General features: G+C 46.1%; 2 protein-coding genes across 6 annotated transcripts in view; both read right to left on the bottom strand.

The window, feature by feature from the left end:
• Positions 1–3,301: 3,301 nt before the first annotated feature.
• fgf6a (fibroblast growth factor 6a) lies at positions 3,302–17,152 on the bottom strand. The gene is made up of 3 exons (XM_061676318.1): positions 15,149–17,152; positions 14,495–14,598; positions 3,302–8,499 (listed from the first exon to the last, which is right to left on the bottom strand). Exons 1-3 carry the CDS (start codon positions 15,483–15,485, stop codon positions 8,323–8,325), a joined length of 618 nt encoding a protein of 205 aa, XP_061532302.1. The 5' UTR covers positions 15,486–17,152; the 3' UTR covers positions 3,302–8,322.
• Positions 17,153–17,257: 105 nt separating this feature from the next.
• The window catches only part of slc45a3 (solute carrier family 45 member 3), a 29,729-nt gene continuing 23,992 nt past the window's right edge, over positions 17,258–22,994 (bottom strand). For 4 of the 5 annotated variants that reach the window (XM_061676315.1, XM_061676313.1, XM_061676316.1 and 1 more), the window contains 3 exons: positions 22,112–22,775; positions 19,664–19,929; positions 17,258–19,577 (listed from right to left, as the gene is read on the bottom strand). In XM_061676315.1, coding sequence (XP_061532299.1) covers positions 19,107–19,577; positions 19,664–19,929; positions 22,112–22,775 — 1,401 coding nt within the window. In that variant the 3' untranslated portion in view covers positions 17,258–19,106. The remainder of the gene's footprint in view (positions 19,578–19,663; positions 19,930–22,111; positions 22,776–22,994) is intronic. The other variant, XM_061676317.1, reaches the window with a different exon arrangement.

Below are 22,994 nucleotides of genomic sequence, written 5' to 3'. Positions count from 1 at the left end.
AGCGCCCAAGAAAACTTTGCTTCACGGATCCAGCGCTTGGCCGCATGTAGTAACGCGTCCCGCCGGCTGATGCATCTGCACGCGTTGCCGAGTTCGAGCTCACGCTCCGATCAAGTCGGCGCTCCGCCGGGTCCTTGAACCTCGACTTACAATCCGCCGATATAGACACATGGGCGGCAATCAAGAGGAATGGGAAGAAAGCCGCCTGCATGGTCATTTGGGAATAGCGCTCTCTCCTTGCTGGAGCGGAGCGAGTTTCCGTCAGTTACTGTGCGGGCTTCTCTCTGGAGGAGGAGAAAGTCCAGCGGGCCTATTTAAACACGGGGTCGATGAACCGGCTAACTCATTTACCCAAATGACACAAAGCCTTCTTGTTTGTCAGTGGTTTAGGCTTGCCTTTGTGGAATTCCTGCGAGCTTCCAATGGCAGCGTAACGAGGAATGCCACTGCCTCTGTGCAAACCAAAAGACGTGCGTTGCCTTGGCAGCCACTCGTGAAACCGTAAACTGCGAGTGCGCCGCAAAGACGAGGAGAATGAATTTTGGATCATCTTGGAGATTCGACCTCATCCGAGCCGTCCTCGTTGCGTTTGCCACTCATTCGTAGGAAGTGTTCACTTGGTAGCGTGAACCCATCCAGGAGGACATTAGTGTCATAAATGACCCATTTCTCAGTATTCTTCCACAACCTTGGATAATAAGTCAAATGTTCTTGTGTGTTGTGATATCATAGTGGATCACTTTGTCTTAACCAATACATTTGATTGGCGTCCTCCCGGGGACCCAAACTTGTGGCCCTTTGCCATTGTACCGCTTCTACCGCCAACCAGCCTCACTCTGCCCCCGCGTGCTCGCTTCTCCATTCCACGTTTTCAAGGCCAAAAGCGGCAGAGGTGCCGCTAGAGGAGCCAACTATTGGACTCAAGTAAGAGGACTATTTACTTTGGAATAATATGACTCAAGTCAACGTAACAAGTAGTCATCCAAATATTTACTTGAGTAAGAAAGTACTCAACAACTACAACTACTCGAGTAACTTCAGATTTTTTTTTTTTTTTTTTTTTTTTTTAAATCAGAGCGTGAACATCAAATAAAATGAAATAAATATATATATGGAAGTCGACACACACTTGCCACCGTTTCAATTCTTACCTTGCCAAAAAGCAACAACACATACGTTGGGCGCGACAGAAACATGATTTGCTTTATTCGTTTAAATGACTTCATGAAGAAGCGGTTTGCTGACCAGACTTAGTGATTTTGTGTGTGCGTGTGCGACACCACACGATAGGGCTCATTTATGCCATATCCACTGCCAAAACAACAATAGAAACATCTGCAACTTACCGCAAGTTAGAAGTGGGCTGAAATATCCAAGTTTGGGCGGTCACAATTTAAGAGCTGCATCGCAAAGCTGTTGTTTTTTGGAGTCGCGTGACTGTTCCCCCCCCCCCCCCCCCCCCCCCCAAAATGAGTCATTTTGATTGGCTCGCGAGGGCTACGTGCACGGTCATGTGACGGCCTTGTGTCATTTGATTGGTGAAATGGAGTCAAATGACAGCGATCCCGCTTGATTGGCGCAACGGGGACCCTATGCGGAAGTCGAAGATGGAGTCTAAAAATAGACGTGCGCGCGGCAAGAATGAATGAATAAAAGTAGCGAACGGCATGTCGATCATTGTAACGGAGTAAAAGTATTGATCCATCTTCACATACTCAAGTAAAAGTAAAAGTAAAAAGTACAGTGCATTTAAAGTACTCCGACAAGTACAGTTTATGGAAAATGTTACTTGAGTAAATGTAACGCGTTACTACTCCCCTCTACCAAGCGGTAACAACGGCACCGCTTTTGAGAACCTCCTGAGACTTGGTTCTAAAACGCAGGCCGTGGAGGAGCGGACTGTCGGCCAATCAGATGACAGATCTCTTTAAGCGCGGTGACTTGTCACTTTCACTTTCACGGCGTCTAAAGGCCGGTGCACACCGAGCGCCGCCGCCGAACCCGACTGAACTGCGGCGCAGTGTGCGTGATTAGGCGACTGAGTGGCCGACCAGTCTGCCACCGGTTCGGACGCAATTCGAAATTTGAATCGCCGTCTTACCGTCGCCGCAGATAAGCTTAAGTGTGAAAGAGGTTAACGGAAGCACAATTATACACTCTGCCTTAACTTGAATAACAATTGACAGGTGAAATTCCCAATTTTTCGACCTCAGGGGTGTTTGACTGAAGAGGTTCCACTGTACATATAATTTAATAATGAGAAAAAAAAAAAAACACCCTCAAAAGATAGACATCATCACAAACATGAATCCAAAGCCATTTGCCAGTAAATCGCACGCCAGTCTGATCATTAATAAAAAAGCGTTTTACTCTTATTTGAGGTCTCGTTGGGGAAGGCTGGTCCAACTCCGTGATTTCCAACCGCTGCGCCTGTACATCAGTGTGCTGTGAGAGATCAACGGGTGTACCGAAATGATCCGATTTCACTTAATTGTGCACAAAATGACTTCTTGACTTCCAAATAACGCATCTTTGGTCATCTATCTACGGACGCCAGTAAGCGCATCCACTTGTTTCCACCCATACAAGAGAAAAACAATTGTGTTCAATTCAAGAAACCCCCATTTTACATGGAGTGAGTCCATTTGTGAGTAAACCTTTGCTTCAATAGATACACATTTTGTGACATTGTTCTTACATAGCGTGGGGCAGAGGGTAAGCGTACGCTCTCCGGTCCGTATCCCCGCCCGAGCACGTCGGCGTCGTCCTGCCCTCGGGCAAGACGGCTAACCCGCATCGCCTACGATTGGAGGTTTGGTGGTGGTCGGGGGGCCGTAGGCACAGAACGGCAGCCGCGGCTACATGCACGAAATTGTAAGGCATCTCGGAGTGCCTCGAAAAGCGCTATATAAGTGTAATGCATTATCATTATTGCAATTTGCAATTTGCACAACCGACATTGTCCCAGATGATCGCACGACTCGTCACTTTAAACCGCATCCGCTCCTTGAAGTCTCGGCGCCCTTTGCACAATGGTCGTTGCGCCGGACTATTGCAATATTAGTCGTTCGAACTGCTCTAAGTGCTAGAGGACTCTGCATCTTTTTGCACAATTGTTTTTTGTCAATGTCTTTATGTCCCCAAAGTGTTCTGTAAATTGACCGTCTGTCGTACTAGAGCGGCTCCAACGACCGGAGACAAATTCCTTGTGTGTTTTGGACATACTTGGCAAATAAAGATGATTCTGATTCTGATTCTGATCCAAAGGTTTACCACATCCATCCAGCCATTTTCTCTCGGTCTTGTATTCATTAGAGTCGCGCGGTGAGCGAGAGATAAACCCAACTGACTCTGTGCGAGTGGTGGGTTACACACTGGACGAGTCGCCGGCCAATCACATCGAGTTTACCACGTGTTGTTGCAAATTGTAATTTTTTTATGATTTTCCTTTTCTCGTGTTTCCCCAGTTTATGCAAAGTGTAAGTTCAATTCGTCTTCTGGTGGCCCAAAAGGATTTTAAACATGGAAGCTTGAAGACATCACAACAACTTTTACAAAATGTCTTTTATTATCATTTCAGGAATACAGTTGACTGCTGTGCACAGCACATACGTACAAAAATAAAAGGAAACCCATTTGTAATATAGTTTTTTTTGGTTTGTTTTTTTGCTTTTTAACTTACTCGCCATCATTTTTTTTTTTTTTTTTTTTTTTTTTTTTTTATTCAGAAACAATGATTGAAGAAGTCTGTTGTTTCAAACTCGTTTACAATCATTTCAATAATCGGAACTAAGGCAGAAGGTGAGGTATATGTTCAAAAAGAGGAGGGGGACTCAAGAGGAAGCACTCTCCTCTCAGTGCAGGAATAGGAAACTGAGAGGGAAACGAAGGCTGCCGGCGCACACGCGGACACACGATGAGCACGAATCCGCTCACTTGAGATCCCTGCGAACCAACGCACGTCTTTAGAAGCAGCTGACGGTCAGCAAAATGACACGGGTGCATATTCAAAAGGGACCATTGAGAATTCCATGTGCATAATGCGGAGTTGCAGAAGTGGGAGTTGATGAGCAGGGGCGATTTTTCTCTCACCATATAAATACCTTCTCTCAGTTACTTCAACAATAAGCCAGAAGTCTGCCTCAAAACAGCATCACGCAACAGACGTTCTCGTCCTTCGAGACACCCGCCAAAGTGGCATCCGACGCAGCGCCACTGCTAATAAAAACCAATAATAATAATAATAATCATGAAAACTTCTTGTCTTGCTATTGCCAGTTTGCCACGTCAACCACTTTTCATGAACCGTGTCCTCTGAAAAATCCAATAGTAAACCACGGTTGGCAAATCCCAAAAAAAAAAAAAAAAAAAAGCTATTCACACAATATTGCCTCCAAAAACAAGTGCTTTTAAATGTGACAATTGGGCTTGTTTGGCTGGGATTCTTCCCCTGTTGAATAAATTGCACTGCCTATTCCAGTTTATCCCAAAAATTAATCCCACACTGTCATTGCAGGGAAAGAAAAGCTACAGCTGATTATTTTCCCATCCTCCATGATGTATTAAAACGAATAACACAATAGTAATGGCGATAGACCCAAAACATAGCTTTATCAGTGGTGATAACATCCTCAGCTTCTCTAATAAATCACAGTATTCAGTGTGTTTAAGCAACCGACATTCCTGGAAGCATTGGATTCTTTTTGCTACTTCCAGTGCTTCCCGCGTAGTCTTGTGCTCTCTCCCCACCCTTTTTGCCTTCACGATGTCCGGTTATTCCTGACTCCACGTCAATTGATATGGCCCGTACTGTCACTTTGGCAGAAAACCAACAACTCGCGCAGGCGCTGGCCTGGCCGCACTCGGCGTGCGGGTGCCGCATACTCATCTCAGTTACTAAACATGAGCGGGAGCCTGCGGGAGCCTGCGGGACCTCCCCCCTAATGCGCTGCCCACAGCATGTTACGGCTAGAGTGTGTATGAGGTAAACGGTGACGACATTTCAAAGGAAAACCAAAAATCATCATCATACTCCTCCACCAAGTTGGCCTGAGTGGTACTTTGCTACATGCACAAAATTGCAGTAGTACAGCAGAACCTGTAAAGTTGAACACAATGTTGATCAAGCTTCATTTTGTTTTTTTCCCCAGATTAAAAAAGTGATTTTCCAGGCTCCCCTTTTACCTTAATTAACATTAGAGGCAATCGTTTAAGTCATATTCGTAACCATCATGCGTGAAAACGTTTACCACTACTAATCGTAAAAATGTATGACCGACCGTGCCATCGCCTCCCAAAACAAATTCCGTTTTTGTCCAAGGAGGACTGCATTTCCTCTCATAGCGACAGCAGGGCTGCGTTAGGAATCACTCCCAATCCATCGGTGCTCCTCGAACGTGTAATGACGATAGGTTATCCCCGATCATGTGCCTTAAAATGTATCCCACAATGCAGCTTGAAAAGTTGGGAACAACCAATGGGCAGTAGGAAAGCAAGATCCCATGATGCATTGCTCGGACACAGGAAAAAAGATGTTCAGTTTCCAGTGGGTTGGATGATTTTTCAGGCAAATTCATGAGTTGCTGCATGAAAACATCTCTAATATAAGTAGAGGAACACAAAGTTCTTTTTTTGTATGACATTTTTTAAAATGCACAGCTTAAAACGATATTATGTTATTATAACTTATCCATTTGTTTGTTTGTTCGATATTACGGAAGGTCCGCTGTCAGCTGGAGTTGCAATTATGCAACAGCAATGATGTAATTAATGGCTCGCTCAAGTAGGATAGTAATAGCCAGTGAATAATTTAGATAAGTTCAACTGGGACTTTATAAAATGCACAGAAAAAAAAAAAAAAAAAAGCAGGCTTGAAAGAGGTAGACCGTGTGGAACTGCTCGAAATGTAAGCATATAGAACAAGCGACCAAAACCCAAATTCATTCATTTAAAGTCCGCAAAACCCTGATCATCGGAAGTTTCTCAAGATTATCCTGACCGTGACCAATTCGCCTGTGGTGCGTGGGGTGTTAAGAGAGATTTTTCCAACCCCAAACTGTTCTGAAAATGGGGCGAGAATTGGCAATGTTAAACCTGTTCAATATTTACAAGCAGAAAGTATTGTGTGTGTTTTGGCGAGCCACGGGCGCCGTGATTCTCTGAATAGGACTCATCGTTCGTCAGCGGCGATGGCCGCAGTGTGTGCGCCGTTTGCTGTACCGGGCACCGTGGACTATAAGAGCAGTAAGCGCACCGGCGATGGATCATCAACAATAACGGGATGATTTTGCTGGTCTTTGATTGGTTGATCGGGGCAAGCCAGGTTCAACAAGCAAAACACGTCTGTAGCGATCTGCACGCACGAATAAATGTAATAATCAGCATCTCTGATGAGTATAACGTATTGTATGTCATTTGTTTAGGTCATGTTATTCGATCAAATATTCATTCTGAACTGCTCCAGATGAACATGACACAGTTGTGTGGTGGTTTATTATATTGTATTGATATAGAATAGCGACATGATATGAGTGGGGTTAAGAGGTGGTCCCCACTGAAGGACCAGGTACCAAAGGCGCGGCCCGCCGCTGACGCACGAACGTCCTGATTTTTTTCTCGCCGCGTGTCACTCTCGCATTTTAAATGTACGTCTGCGTAACCTGCTCAAGCGATTGTTTACGTGCTGCTGTTAGCAACCAACTTGGTAGATGTGTGGAAGTCGGCTTCGTGGCGACGCTGCGCTTGATGAACTGAACTCGATTTCTACTTCGCAGCCGAGGTGTCTGTTTGAGAAGAGGCGTTAATCTAATAATTGAGAAAAAGTGTCTATTCGAGCGGAGGCCACTATTTGAGGAAACACAGTATTATTGTCGACTGAGAGTTCGGGCTCTGTATACCGAAAACGGTCTCGACGAGTCCCGACCAACCTTCGTCTGAGGTCGGAACAAGAAAATAACTAAACGTCAGTGACCCGACAAGGAGACGTCAGCACCTCCAGCCCCGGTACGCAAATGGCTTCGCCGGACGGGGCCCACTTGTCCAGAGGCTCCGCAACGTTCGCCCACATTACTCGCATCCTCGCCGAGTTAAATCAACAATGGAGGCCACGCGCAGAGGTCCTTATAAGTCCAACGCCGCGCATCACCTTTCATCTGCCCGTTGCCTCGTTAGTCGAAGTGTCGCATTCAAGTAAAGTACGCTACATACTCAGTGACCACTTTGCATAAATAGCTTCCATCAGTAATAAACACAAATCTAAAATCTGAGAGACTGGGGTACCTGAAGTGTAGAGTCCTCAAATGTCCCTCAAAGCAGACCCTCAACTGACAGTGAACCGACTAGCAGCATCTAACACGTCACCATTTTTCTATTTCCTGTATAAAGGCCACCAAGTGCCTGACCAAGAGAGACTTTTTGTCCAAATGCCAGACGGCACCCGAAATGCACCCACCCGTTGAGGAAAATGACATGGTGTTCCTCCTTGTATTACAATGGCATTTCCACAAACATTGAATCAATTGTGGGATTGTCAAATCTCCCTTTCAAATCTTTCCGCGGGAAGAAAAAGGCCGTGCCGCGCCATATGCCGCGCACGGTCCCGTTTCACTTCCTTCATCTAATTCCAAGAGGGAACACCGTACGGCCCGCCAGCGGTGGCGTCCGACGACTTGTCTCTCATTCCTATTTCGGACTTAAGCGCCGGCATTTCTCGCGTGCGAAGGGAGTCGAGCGTGTGGGGCAGGGAGGGCGGCCGCCACGGGAATTCAAGGCACCGCTGCCTCCTGACAAAGTAACAACAACCACCGCCATTGTCGCGAGTGCTCCAGTCGCCCCGCCCCAGACGATTGCCGACAAACGGCGATGGCGCACAACAAAAACATGTTCACAGGCATTTTTTGGGTGTGTTTCCTCTGTAGAAGTTCCATGCATGTATTTTGTTTGTTTGTTTTTCGAAATGTTGGTGCTTTGAGGTAATACAATGATCATATCCAAAAAGAAGAGCTGACGGGGCACGCGCTCCGTTGACTTCAACAAGCACCCGTACAATAGAATGAGGAGACCGCCGAAGCCTCTCTCCATCCCCGTCAAACATTGGTTTCAATCCCAAAAAGCAGCAAAGAAAGGCATTTCATCATTCCTAAAACAAAGAAAGCTACCCAAATATACATCTAACGTCTGAATAAATACTATTGGATATTCTCTCTGTGACCGTCCATTGTGGGTTTTTATGGATGTACGGTATGGGTAGGGTGTCGAAGTTACCTGGGAAAGAATCCACATGTGCAAATAAGTGTGTTATTGCCAGTCTTTGCTTGGGGGAGGTCATATCCGGGGTAGGAAGTGTGTCACAGTCATGGCAGTAGTGGCCTTGTCGCCCCTCTTGACGCGGCCGTGCTTGCTGAGCGCCACAAAGGAGCCTCCGTACGCCATCGACTCATAGGCGTTATAGTTGTTGGGGAGCATCCTCTCTCGGAACTTGCACTCGTCACGGAAGACCGTCTGGAGAGGACACGCACAGAACTCTCGATAAATACCACCCGGAAAAAAGGCAAACATAATGTACATTTACACTCCTCTCAAGAAAATCTGCTCCGTTTATTTGAGAAGAGCAATTCAAATATCAGATTCATTAAATGGTTGGAAAACTACTTTTCAGGATAGCAATTCCTACCCAACATATATTTTTTTTAATCATTTGGATCATTTCTTTTGTACTATTCTAACTTCCAGAGATGATCATTTGAGGTTTTCATCAGCTGTAAATCACAATCATATCAAAATGATTTGTTTAAACATCAAATCTTCACTCCGAGTGTCGTGAATCTCTACAATAAATGATTCACTTTTTGAATGGAACTTCTATACTAAAACAAATTGCAGAGGCGCCTTGACTTTCAAGTGTAATTTGTTCCGTGACCACGCTTGGAACTCAAAACACTTGTATCCGAAATCATCTTTCCCCAATAAAATTTATGTAAATGCCATTAATCCTTTCCGGTCCCCGCCCCGCACCAAAAAAAAAAAAACAAACAAAAAAAAAACAAAGACATTTTTTTAACAAGAAAAAGAGCATTTTACACTGCTGCACTTCATAACTACCTAAAGCAATGTAAATAAATAGCTCGTAAATAGACTTCACCAGAGGAAGACCAGATTAGAGTTTGCCAAATAAGCCTTTACACTTCCGGAGCGATCGTCGTGTGGACAAATGAGACAAAGATCAACTTGTCCCAAAGTGATGGGGAATAGAAGAGTAGGGAGAAGGAAAGGAACTCCTCAGGATCCAAAACATACCACACCTCATCAGTGAAGCACGGCGGTGGTAGTGTCACGGCGTCGGCATGTATGGCTACCAACGGAACCGGTTCCCTTGTATTTATTACGGACTGATCGGCGACTGCTGGCAAAAAGCAGCAGAATGAATACCGAAGTGTTTCCGGCAATATTTTCCGCTCCTATTCAGCCAAATGCTTCAGAACTCAACGGACGGCACGTCGCAGTGCGGCTGGACGACGGCCCGAAGCATACCGCGCAAGCGATCGAAGGCAAGGGAGCGGAATGTGATGCGATGTCCAAGTCAATCACATGACCTGAATCCAATTGAGCATGCATTTCACTTGTTGAAGACAAAACTGAGGGAAACTGCCCGAAGAACCGGCAGGACCTGAAGACGGATGCAGTCGGAGGCCCGTCTTAGCATCGCCAGGGATAAAAGCCAGCATCTGGTGATGTGTATGCGTTCCAGACTTCAGGCTTAAATCGGTCTGCAAGTCTGCAGATAAAGCACATCCTGTTTGTTTCAAATCCATTGTGTTGGAGTTCGGATCCAAAAACATGACGGTGCTCCAATATGTACGGAGCCGACTGCATACTCCTTTCCAAGGTGTTCGACGACGAAAAGTGCTGGACCTCATACGGCCATTCATTTCCTATACCACTTTCGGTGTTCACGGTCACGTTGAGCTGCAGATTATCCCAGGTGACACGAAAGGCAGACGACAACCTGGACTGGTTGTCGGTCAATCGCAGGGCGCATGTAGAGACGGTCAACCTTTCACACTCAAATTGACAACACTGACTCCAATGCATGACTTTGTGTATTCATCCCTATTAAATACGCACAAGAACAGGTTTCATGTCTAGTTGTCTACGAGCACACTGGCACGGGAGGTCCAAAATCGGAAAGTTATCCACTGATATTTGACGAAGGCCAACTGTGAAATTCAAAGACAGTGCAAAAGGTGTTCGTTCATAGATTGTTGACGACGTCATATTAGTGTTTTCATTTGGTTAAACATGGTTATTTTTGTGCCGCTCCAAAAAATAAGACGTACCGTAAGGTTCCATCCCTGAACCACACGTCGGACTCATTTCATGCAAAACTTCCACCACCATCTTAATTCATTTTATATCGAGCGACCATAACTAGCAGTGATTGTAGTATTTGTCTGTACACAGAATACTGGAAGTAAAACTTTTCAAAGTAGTTCCTCAAAATACAACATGTGCAAAGAGGTACGGTATGCTTCCAATGAACAAGACTATTTCAAAGCCCTCACGAGTCAACAAAATATCCACCACTAAGAAAGAAACAGTCTCAGTTGTGCAGTTTCTGACTAGGCAAGATGGCGTGCAGAGTACAGCGAGCGAGCCGCCCGCCTCCATCAAAACTCATGTGGCTAAATTCAATCTCTTATCAGATCATCAGCACAGTGGCGAGCTAACACTTCATCACTTGAGAGGAGATACATTCTGCCTGTCAAGGATGTTGGCTCACAAGTGAAGCAGCAGCCACTAACGGGAACATATGTCGTCGTTGTCATTGCGGCGCCGATGACATCAAGGTTACTGCTGACACGCTCACAAATCTCTCCAACTCCATCGAGTACCTCTGAGGACGTCCAAACAATACAGCGGCTGAAAGTATACAACGCGTCACCGTTTTTCTCAAATATATTTCCAAAAGGTGCCATTGACATGAAAATGTCACCAGATGTCGGGAACAACCTAAGTGAGCCGTACATACAAAGAAGGAACAAATGAGTTCAGAAATTAAGTTGAATGTACTAATGTGAAATGGCACAGGGAAAAAGTATCGGACAGTCCAACTGATATTTATTTCATACTTTGTTTGCAATAACAGCTTCAATACGCCTCCGGTATGGAGAAACTAGTCGCACGCTTTGCTCTGGTGTGATTTTGGCCCATTCGTCCACACAAGCAGTCTTCAAATCTCGAAGGTTCCGCGGGCTTCTTTTATGGACCTCGAGTTTCAGTACTTTCCATAGATTCTCGATTGGATTCCAGTCAGGGCAATCCCCTGGGACATTCTAGCCCCTTTTTTTATTCTTTGAAACCAATTGAGAGTCTCCTTGGCAGTCTGTTTTGCATCGTTATCCGTCGTTTCATTTTCATCATCCTCGTAGATGGCAGCAGATTCTTGTCAAGAACGTCTCGGTACATTGGCCCATTCCTCCTTCCTTCAATAATGTGAAGTTTACCAGCACCATTTGTTGAAAAGCAGCCCCGCACCACGTTCCCACCTCCGAACTTCACTGTTGCCATGGTGTTTGTAAGGTGATGTGCGGTGCCATTTCTCCTCCAAACGTGGTGTGCATTACGGCATCCAAACGGTTACATTTTGCTATCATCCGACCAGACTCTATTCTCTCAGTGTTTAACTGGCTTGTCCAAATGTTGTTCAGCAAACAAACCTTGACATGCTTTTTTCCAGCGATGGGGTCTTGCGTGGTGATTATTGATAGATTTTAGGTGTTGTCTTGGCTTTCTAGTCCATTTTGCACCTCCCTTTCTTCATGTGTTCAATACTTTTTCCCTGTGTCATTTCCCATTTTAACCACAACTTCATTTCTGATCTCATGTGTTCTACTTTCTTTGCATGTACGGATTGCTGGGGTTATTCCCAACATCTGGTGAAATTTGCATGTCAACAGCACCTTTGGAAGTATATTTGGCGAGAAAAACGGTGACGTGTTAAATACTTATTTCAGCCGCTGTATGCTAAATGAACACAAAATGCGTAAGGTTAAGTATTAGCTGTATGGTCCAACCATTGCACCGGTGTGTTAAGGAAATACACTCCGTTGCATGATAGGGTTATACTGCTCTGGTTAAATAAATTGAGTTAGTATCGGTCAAAAGTCGTCCGTCCGTGTCCTCATTAACTGTACAGGCAGCCACTGTTTAATGATGACACAATAAAACATCCATCCATCCATCCTATAGTGCCGCTTGTCCTCATTAGGGTCGTGGGTTAGCTGGAGTCGATCCTGTAGGCGGGGTACATCCTAGACTGGTCACCAGTCAATCACAGGGCACATATACAACAACAACACATACTCACATTCTCACCTACGAACAATTGAGAGCCTTCATCCATCCATCCCTTCTCAATAACACGTATCCTGAACTGAACCGACGCTGCCTGCATCCAAGTCAGGCGAATGGAACGCGACACCGTCAGCGACAGTTAGAGCCTTCAATTGACCGCAAATATATGTTTTGGGAAAAGTGTGACCAAGCCAGAGAACAACAAGCCCGGAGCGCAGATTTAAACCCCAAACCTCAGAACTGAGAGGCAGACGTAAAAACCACTCATGTGCCGCGCTGCCGGCAATGAAAATTATTTCTGGAAAATACAGTATACATATTTTTACAGAAAGGGGGGGGGAGAGAGAGAAGCTGAACGCTGATCGCATCTCACTCTGGAAGTGTGTTTTGCTTTTTCTTGAGCTTTTTCGGTGTCACTTATTCCCAAACAAAGGAGCAGCGCCTAAACAATTGGTTACAAGACCGTGAGCGGTACCCAAAAAATAAAAAATAAATAAATGACTACTTGCTTTGTCACTTCTTCTTATAGCTCATTTGGAGACTTTTCTTGCGTTGACATTTTATCAACTGTGAGTAACTTCTTCTTGCAAGTCTTCAAAAGTGACGAGCTCATCTCACAATATTAAGACCGAGTGTTTGTACAGTGAAGGTTTATTATTTCCAATTCCATGATGATTACAAAATAAATCAATCATATCCACAAGTGGTGGTGTAAAACAGACGGAGCTGTAAAAACTGCTCCAGTAAAACAAAAGCTGTCGTAGCCGTTATGTTTGAAGCCGCCCAACTCATGAACTGTGGCTTCGTGGCACCTGCCTATAAAATTGTATTTATAGCTCATAGTGTAGGCGTGACACCTATAAAATACTGCTGTTAATAGTTTTATACCTGCTCATCAGCTGTCTAGAGACACCCCCACCCCCACAATTCTGACAAATAAACCCGAAATTATTTTCGACTGATGCCCTTCAAAAACAAATGTGTATTTTAATGAGCAAAAATAGCACTTGATAATATTGTACTTTACGACCATACAGTAATGGCATACTTCAATAAATTAGAAATAATGACACCGTTTTTGTCACACTGCATCGTTTGAATGGCCATTGTGCTCCTCCTGGTATGTGAACAGACAAGACGGGAACTACTGCTACTCCTACTGTTCATTGTGATGTCTCAAGTTACCTCTCGGCTCATCAGTTCGGCACTAATATTAGTCGCCCTACGCACGTGATAAAGAATATGACGAGTCCTGTGTTTTTTATGTGTGTGTAATTCTCTTCGTTAGATGTCTAATTTGACAGTGAACGTCAGTTGTTTTTCCATAACTATTTGCGACACGCATTTCTTAGGCTCGGCGGTTAGCACAGCCGCCACAGTTTTGAGGTTCGCAGTTTGAATGCGGCCTCCGGCTTTCCTGTGTGGAGTTCTCCCTGTGCTTGCGAGTTTCCTCCGGCTACTCCGATTTCCTCCCACAATATATATATATTTGTTTTTTAAATTTTTTTTTTTTTTTTTTTTTTCTATATCATGTTGTTGTTGTTAGGCTAATCAAATAACCTCAATTGTCCTTATGTGCAAGCGAATGGATCGTCTACACGCGCCCAGTGTTGGTGGCGACCGGTCCAGGGTGTGCCCTGCCTCCGAACCGGAAGGCGTCCGCTCTGCGCGCAGACGCCCGCACACCTCGCGAGCAGTATCGAAAACGGACGGGCCTCATTTATTTACTGGCGAGCAGTTCAAGGCAAGGTGTAGCGCGCCTCCGGCCCAAAGTCAGCTGGGATAGCCTCCGGCTCACCCGCGACCCAAATTCGAACGAGTGCTAGAGTAGTTGGATGGATGATGGATTCGTTGTCTTGCACATGTTGTATGATTTCTATACTGTAAACCGCATGGTCTGAACTTGACATTGAGTTTGTAAGCTATATAATAACGAGCGTCAGAGGAGAGATGCAATGTCCAGATCGACGTCTGGATTTGGACTTGACTTCTGAGTAAGTGGCCACAATTGGTCCAAGTTCCTGATGTCAAATGTCTGGAATGTGTAAATCCCAGCGGCTCATACACATTTGTCACTAGCCCTTCTAACCATTTACACGTCGTTGCGGTGAAACGAAAACGGGGGTGGGGGGTGCATACCTACCGTCCCATATAACCTCCCTCGTCTGTTCATGGCAACATACAAGTCACTCTTGACTCCATACAGGCTCACCACTCCTCTCTCCACCGTGGAGATCTCAATGAGACCTGAAACCACACAAATAATGAGAGAGAGCACGACGTTAAACTGGGGGCGTTTTTTTTTTTTTTTTTTTTAATATCAAATAACCGAATGATTCGGATTTCGCGTGCATTGCGCTCCCTCTCTGCGCCTCTGGGTGCAACCTTGCAGCGTGACGTCTCTTTGTTCGGCATCCTTTACATCCAACCTCATGCAGGCACATTCATTATTCTCATTATTTTTGGTGCGCGCGCGCGTGTGTGTGTGTGTGTTGCGCCATTTTGGTGGTCGTGCTTGCCCTAGCTGGCCTGCAGCGTAAAAATAAGTCGAGTCTAAAAGCGTCCATACATTCATGTCATGCTCGGGTAGGGAGGGAGGGAGGAAGAGGAGATGAGAGGAAGAGGGGAGGTGGAAGGGGGGGCCGGGGGTGGGGGTGGGGGAATTGGCCGCGGGTGCTCGGCCGGTGCCGTCGCTTTGTTTTTTTTTTTTTTTTTTTTTTTAAATAGATTTGACTTTTGCGCCCGCACCGGGACGACACACGATCACACGGACGCAAATGACGCGCAAGAAACTCACTGTACTGGTTCTCGCGGTGGACCCCGTTGATCCTGCCGTCGGGGAGGATCTGGAGGTGGAAGCCGATGCCCACGTTGCAGTAGAGCCTCCGCACTCTCTTGATGCCCAGCAGGTAGTCGCTCTCCCAGTTGAGCTGCGGCTTTTCCCCGGAGATGCCGAGCACGGAGCGGGAGAAGAGCGTCTCCCATCGCTTCTCCAGCAGCGAGGTGCCGTTCGGTCGCGGGTACGCCGACGCGATGCCCAGCAGGAGGCTCAAGAGAACCGCCGCGGTCAGCGTCCAGTGCGGCGCGCCGGCCTCGCAGGACATACCGACGAGGAGCCTGTGAGCTCCGGCCATCCGGTTTACCTTCAGACCACGTGGGCCCAATTAACGAGCCTAAAAATACCGCTCTTCTTGTTTTTCTCCCTTCGGCATGCTGGCTGAGGGTTATTTCTGGAGCTGTGCGGGGCATGAAACGCAAGCCCCGGTGCAGAGGAGGAGAGGAGAGGAGAGGAGACGCCGGAGGTGATGGTGCTGGTGCTGCCGCTGGCGATGACCATGTTTTGCAGCTCCTACCTCCACGCCTCTCGCTCTCTCCCACGCACACGCACGCACGCACTTGCTTGCTCTCTCTCCTGCTCCTCGACCAAAAAGAAAAAGAGTTGCAAGATATAATCCGCCATGCGCCAAAAAAAGAGCGAGTGAGAGAGAGAGAGAGAGAGAGAGAGAGAGAGAGAGAGAGCCCCCCTCCCCCCCTCCTCAGGCCAGCCGGTGGCCCTGCATCCTCCCTGGATCTGACTCCCGACGCAAGGCCAGAGATGGTCCTGATGGCTGCAGGAAATCGCGTTCAATGTTTTGTCGTCGCTGGCGCAGTCAGAGGGGGCGGAGGGCGGGGTGGTGGAGCGGGCCCTCGGGGCTGCTCCCAAATTGGGTCGGTGGTCATATGTCTGTCGGGCCGCTTCCTTATTTAGAAAGAAGGTGTAAAAAAAGTCCCACTTGTCACTGGAGAGCAATGGCAGAGCTCCTGCGGCCCACATTTTCTTCTGAACCCTTCGACAACTTCAGCAAACAAATCTACACCTCGTCTAAGCCAGAACCGAGACCGCATCGGGTGTTCTGCGGGAAATTGGCAAATTAATTCAGCACAAATCAGTAGAACAGAGTATGTTTTTTAGCCATCCGTGCCAATGACGTGGAGTGACAGGCAGGACAATTAATTGCTCTTCCACTAGATGGCAATCAACCATCCTTGCCCTTTTTTTCTCATATAAAATAGTTCGTGCCTCGGCCTGATACTTGTCGGCAAACAGCCGCCGACACCACCTTAAGACGGAAGGTTAAAGTCCTCCGTTCGAGTGGAAAAACACCGTCCATTGCAGCTTTAATCCGAAAGCAACGCATTATGATCTCAGCGTGTTTCCCGTGGTACATATGTAAGAGCTGCGAGGAGCAACGGGGAGGCCTGACGCGGAATGGCGCACATAGCGCGCATGCCATTCCCAGTGGCACGAAAGCCTATCGTCTTTTCCGTGTAACAGATAATGTCAGCAGCTGCGTGGCCATGTGTCAGTGGGGCCGCGGCAGTCGGTTCTCGAGATTTCCAAGGGATGGCACCATTACCCAGACTCGAGCGCTTCAAGGAAAAGCAAATGAAATGGGAAGAAGCTCCAGGCCTCAGTCCAATCCGTACTTCGAAATCGAGACAAACCAATCTTTTGGAGCAAAGTCGATTTGAAAGAAAAGTGAGAGTCGGTTCAGCGGCATCCAAAGTGAGTCTCGAGCTTTTGTAATCCGGAACACGCGTACGCTCAAGTCACACAAAGCATCAGAGTTCCATCGATCCCTTCATTCATTTTCTGGACACCCCGAATCTATTTTTCTATTGTCACATTTGATTGACAAAAGTGGTTCACTTTTTTTTTTTTTTTTTTTTTACACAAGGGATATCTGTGCGGCAATTCACCTTAGGCGTTTGTTATTTAAGAACGGTTCATTTCTTTTTACACTTGAGATCGTTTCGAACATTTCCTGGAACGGACTGTTTAACCTCGACGGTTCTACGAGACACGTTTGTCCCAAATAAAATGTGCCACATTTCAGTACTTGCTATGAAAAAAATACATTCAAACTTGTCAGCCAGTTTGTTTTATTGTTTATAAAAACTGTTTGGAAATCAGATTTATTACAGAATAATATGATGGGTGTAAAATAGTTTGCGGTCATGGCTTTATGCATCGACGACAACAACCGGTAATATCTTGTGGTACATGCTATTAAAAATGTATTCATCCTAAATTTCAAGAGTCTGTATTTGGCACTGGCCTTAAAACTCCAACGAGACGGTCGCTATTGGGGGCTAAAATCAACTTCCGCCTTCAGAGTTAAAAAAACAAACAAATTAAATGTTGTTAATTTGTTTGTGTTAAAAACAAATCGGTTAAATAGTTGATTTAAAAACAAAATAATCATCAAAAGTATTACTTGAAAAAATAAGAGAATTATAGTGGTAATCAAAGCAGTGCTGACAAAACAAGATCTAACAGCATGGCAAATAAAGAGTGAAAGCAAACTGAAGATGCTACTGAACAAAGGTTTCATGTTAAAATAAGTTAGGACTCCAGAGGATTGGTTGCACATCACTGTACAAATAATTTAGCTTTTTCACAGAAATAGCCCTCATCCTTGCACCTAAAGCAGATGCCAAAGGCCAATATCTTAAAAACTCCCCCCCCCCCCAAATAAAAGCATTATAAATAAATAGGTACAAAAGGCAGAAAAATATACAGGCACTTTTTTGGACAATTGTGCTACTGCTAGATAAGATTTTTGTTTGCATTCTGGGACAAAGCTATCATTGTTTGTTAAAAAAAGAAAAAAAAAACCTCTCTCAGGCATCGAAGGACTGTATGTACCTGGCTAAGTAGAGTCAGAAAATAGATCCGCAACGCTCCAATGAGAAGACGGCCCGGCGATCACCTCGGAGCGTGAATACATACACACGACCCCACGCGCGCGCACAGGCTGCTCTGTCATCTTCGGTAAGCAAAATGGTTCACTTTCACTACTGAGCAAATGATTTGGGTCTTTTGGCAATGGGTGAAATAGGAATGTCATTTGCAGCGCGATCGTATATAAAAGCCCATCTGGGAGTCCTAGATTGTCAAGGGGCATAATTACGTTAAAACATGAAGGTGCAGCTGCATTGAGACAGACGAGGGCACTACGGCAAAGTGCTAACCTGAGATGTTTGTCCTAATCGGAGATAGAGCTGTCCCTCTTTCCTAATATTTGGGACATCTGTAGTCCAGTTCTAATAGAATACCACTCGAACCATTTCTGATAAACCCCTACGTGGATATGATTGAATCTACTTGATAGCGCTCTTGACTCTTTTAAAGAGACGCTATATGGGAGGGGTGTGTTCTCATCGCTTCACTCGCAATGCACATGGCAGCGCAGTATGTGGCACAATTGTTGGGTTGAGCGTGCCTCCGTGGCACCAATTGCGTCCGAGATGCTCAGACTGCTCAGCGGTCTTTAACGGAGTAGAAGAGGCAGCTAGGGGGCCATTTTGCAGGTGGCAGCGTTCCCATGCTTGTTCATCAAAATGGATGGGACAAACGGATAATCCGTTCAATCGCCTTTCAGCTTTTTCTCAGATGGCTTTGTGAAATATAACATCCGGCGTGTCGGGATTGAAGAAGCAAGGCAACCATCTTCCCTCTCCGTGTCACCTTTTATACCCTGTATATATCCCAGAATAGAGTGTAAATACGTTTGGTGGGGGAAGGAAAACCCTTAGTCACCTGGGCGAAACCTGTGGCTATTTAAAAACTAGCGGCACGTCCCCGCTGACATATTCACTCATTCTCCAATGCCTCAGAATGGCACACTTTTGATAAGGTGCAAATAACACAAAAATAGAGCAAGGCCTCCCGGGATACTCAGCGACTGCATTGTCAACACGCTCCTCCGCCATTATTCCACAATCTTTCCCATAGGTTTCCCATCTGAGTCACGGCCTTTGAGGTCCTTTTGGTCAAAGACAATATGATTGGCTAAACAGATGGCAACAATGCCTAAGATTGCAGAGCAGGCAATATAGGCGGTGACTGACTGTGCGAATTGAACAATGGTGCCCATGAGGAGGGTGGGGATAACCTGAGAGAGGAGAAAGGTGCCATCTAGAACGGCAAAGTCCAAGCCCACGCCACGGTCTTCATATCCCGACTCCGGGTCCTCCGGCTCGGGGCCGGCGGGGCTGTGAGCTGAGCCGTTCTGGTTGAGGGGAGCAGCGTAGTAACTGTCCTGGCTGAAGAAGGCGTTGCCAAAGGAGGGGCCGACCGTGTTGTTTAGTAAGCCCTCCTCTTCCGCTGGAGTCAAATAGTCTCTCTTGGTTGTAAAACCATTTTTACGCGGGTTTTTGGCTTTCCTTTTTGGCATATACACCTGAAGTGGGACAAGACCAGTTGTAACTGCTGTCCTACAGATTTTCCAAGAAGAAAAGAAAATCCAAAAATACAACAAGTGCTTACCTTCTTCTCCTTGTGGTAGTGGCAGGTGAGGGTGTAGGGCAATGTCTGCAGCGCGGCATAGGCATAGCCGGTAAGGGCGGCCATGGTTGTGACGAGGACCACGCTTTTAGATAGGCAGATGACCAAAGCGGACACCGTGAAACTCACCATGCTACTCAAATACACCCAGCGCGATCCGAAACGGTGAACCAGTCGACTCATGACCATTGAGAAGAAGGTTGAGGTAGCACACTGGAGGAACAAACCCAGGCTTCCCATACGGATACCTGAAATAAGAACACAAATTGAATCAGAGCAGGCCATAGAAAGCTCACAGCTCTTCTCATTGAACGTGGGAACGAGAAGCCAGATGTTGGGTACAATTACACGCCACTGATGATTTTCGAATACTTTGACATTGCCGTGACTTTACTTGCCATTCATGGACCTGAAAACATCATAGACATGCCAGGCCAGTAGCCCGTTTTTGTTACTTTGTCAAGAAACACTCCCATATTTTTAAATACCTTTCGTTTGAATATGAATGCGTTTGTAATTTGTAAGGGTTATGCGACTCCGCGAGACACACGAGTGGAGCAGCAAATGTGCACTTTACACAGAACTGTAATACGCGCAAACAGTTTTGGTTGTGACAGTCGTAAAGCCACACTGAACGAATCAGCGGTGATTCGAATTGACTCACGTTTCCTCATCAAAAACTAAATTCCAAACCTGACTTCCACATTTGAATCGATTCAAAGAGTAACACACTTCTTTGTTTATTCTGACGAGAGCTGCAATGCTGCCACTTCCTTCGTTTATAGGAGCCGCAATTTTAACTCGGCGCACATGGCTTCTCCGCATGTGCTCGTAGCTTCACCTTGAACTCTCTGCTGAAGGAGAGTCCCGTTAGCATAGCTCCAATGAGCCGCACGGATAACATGGAAGCGTCACAACGGAAGGCGAAAAAGAGCCATCGGCGGAGGGGGCGACCGGGGCTGATTGAACGGGAGAAAGTTCATCCAGAACAATTTGAATGACCACGAGAGAGTCTCAGCATCCGGGAGGCTAGTTGGAAAGGCGGCAGTTTGGTACGTGAGGATTTAGGGCACCGGCGAACGTAAAACAGACCGGGGGCTCTACCCGTGGTCAAGGTACGGTGAGGGATCCTGGACAAAGTAAGCCATTTTAAACTAAAAAGAAAAAAATATATATTCCGGATGGAGACGAGGCAGCTCCAAAGTGACAGCCAAAACGTGCTAGCGTACACTCTTAATCGGTTAAATAGTTGATTTAAAAACAAAATAATCATCAATTCAAAATTTTGTTGTACAATTTGGATTGTGAGTAACGATTTGATTGTGATTCGCGAGTCATTTGTTACTGTCAATATGAATACCGAAGGGGCTTTACGGGGCGAGTCCAGGCACTACTGAACAGTTGATATACAAGAAACTCAATAGTTTGAATCTTTTGAAAGATTAAAATGGTGTTTTGTTAATTGGCCCAGTAGACTGTTGAATTTGTTATAAAGACCCAAATGCGAGAAAACAGCTAAAGCTATTAATGGCTGAGTCTTTAATAGACCTTTAGTCATTCACGCACCAGTCAACCCTTTCAACACATCGGAAAGGGAGGCTGTTCAACGAGCTTGTTAAATACTCGCATTAACCGTAGATAAATCATTGAGCAGCATTTATAGGGGGGGGGGGGGGGGGGAGACGCAGACACAGACAATTTACTGAATCAATGTGCCTCGAAGTCTGACCCGCTTGGCTGGCCACAGAACCATCAAGCTGAAGTCCTGCCACAGGACAAATCGGGAATCTTAACTTCACAACAACAAAGGCACCAAAGCCAAAAGGACAGCATTGAAAAATCAATGTGTTGACACTTTTAGTCATGTGGTTATGTGTGTAAATGTGAAGACAAAAGGCTCCAAATTTGTCAAAATCCATAAAAGATGTACCAACTGCATTACTGGACGCGGCGGAAGTACACTGAAAGGTGTTGGCGCAAAGTTCCGCAAAGGAGCACATAATCACGCGTGTGAAAAGGCCATTTCGATAATATTACTTCTGGAACTCAAACGTGGGGGAGTCCACTTGACACGACTGAACTCTGACTGGAGGAAAACACAAAGGAACAAAATCAAATTAAAACACTGCTAAATTTGGACTCTCTTCAATTGAAACATTTGTTTGTGCTGAGGGGGGAAAGGCATCCTTACAATAAACTGGAAACAAATGGCTGCGTTTTAAGTTAAGTACTCACTGTGGTAAATTTATCATCAAAACTACAGCGTAAACACAATTTAGCAGGAAACAAACCCAATGCAAACGACAAAATAGGGTGTCATGACACAAGCAAGCAAGCCATAAAAACCAAAGGTAAAAGTGTTGTAGATTAAAACATAATGGTGTCGCACGACCAGTAAAGACAGAAAACTTGACATTTTATGAACCTGACCTTCGTCGTATCTTTGTCTGGGCACACTTCCTGGTACCGCACTGGGAACGCCACCATACAGGCCTTCTCCTACAAAGACTGTGAAGAAGAGCATGAAGGACATTACAGCCATCCAGCTGCAGAGCTGAGCCACACACAGCTGCCACATCACCCTCGGGACAAAGCAGTAGCTCCTGTAAATGGCAGGGGTCGTGGACCAGCATGTTCTCAGCAAGCATAGCAGAGGTCCCGACTTCAGAAGCCTCAACTTGCACTTCAGAAGGTAGCAGCACGACCGAGGCGCACCGCACTGGCCTGCTTCCATCGCACCCGTTCCCGGCTCCGGCAAAGATGCGGCACCGGCCGGGTCGCCGGTGGCACAGGAGGGTTCTTCGGAAACCTTCATAGTGACGAGTAGGCTGGTTATAAAGATAAGGATGAGGAGAAAGAAGAGGCACTGGTCCTGGCCTCCGAGGTAAACTGAGAGCAGGCTGTGGCTCCAGTCTAGTGCAGGGAGCAAGTATCCCACACAGCCTCCCAAGCTGACCATGAAGGAGAACATCGCAAAGGCTTGGTTGCAGTCCTCCCCATCTCGATACAGGTCTGACAATAGCGCCTCCAATGGCGTGAAGCAAACTTGTCCACAAAAGTCAAGAAGGCCAACTCCGAGGATTAGGAAACCCACCTGAAGCGGAGAAGCAAATAAAGTTCAACTTGAAGAGGGCTTTCATTAGCAGGGTCAAAGCACAAAACATTTGTTTTCATTGTCACAGTGACTTGTTATGTTCTGCAATTGGCTGGCAACCCAGTCCGGGATGTGCCCTGCGTCTCGCCCGAAGTCAAATGGGACAGGCTCCGGCTCACTCACGAACACGATAAGGGCAAGCTATTGAAAACGAAGGAC

The sequence above is a fragment of the Phycodurus eques genome, chromosome 5, assembly GCF_024500275.1.
Source record: "Phycodurus eques isolate BA_2022a chromosome 5, UOR_Pequ_1.1, whole genome shotgun sequence".
NCBI lineage: Eukaryota > Metazoa > Chordata > Actinopteri > Syngnathiformes > Syngnathidae > Phycodurus > Phycodurus eques.
Note: the sequence above shows the minus strand (reverse complement) of the source record. Positions and strands in the feature narration are given on the sequence as shown.

What these genes read in the sequence shown, in the direction of transcription:
- fgf6a (XM_061676318.1), bottom strand. Translation starts at nt 15,485, where the DNA reads ATGGCCGGAGCTCACAGGCTCCTCGTCGGTATGTCCTGCGAGGCCGGC. An exon ending in CCACCGCGAGAACCAGTACA is followed by an intron (nt 14,599 to 15,148) that starts GTGAGTTTCTTG and finishes GTGTGGTTTCAG; the next exon opens with GTCTCATTGAGATCTCCACG. An exon ending in GAGGGAGGTTATATGGGACG is followed by an intron (nt 8,500 to 14,494) that starts GTAGGTATGCAC and finishes TGTCCTCTCCAG; the next exon opens with ACGGTCTTCCGTGACGAGTG.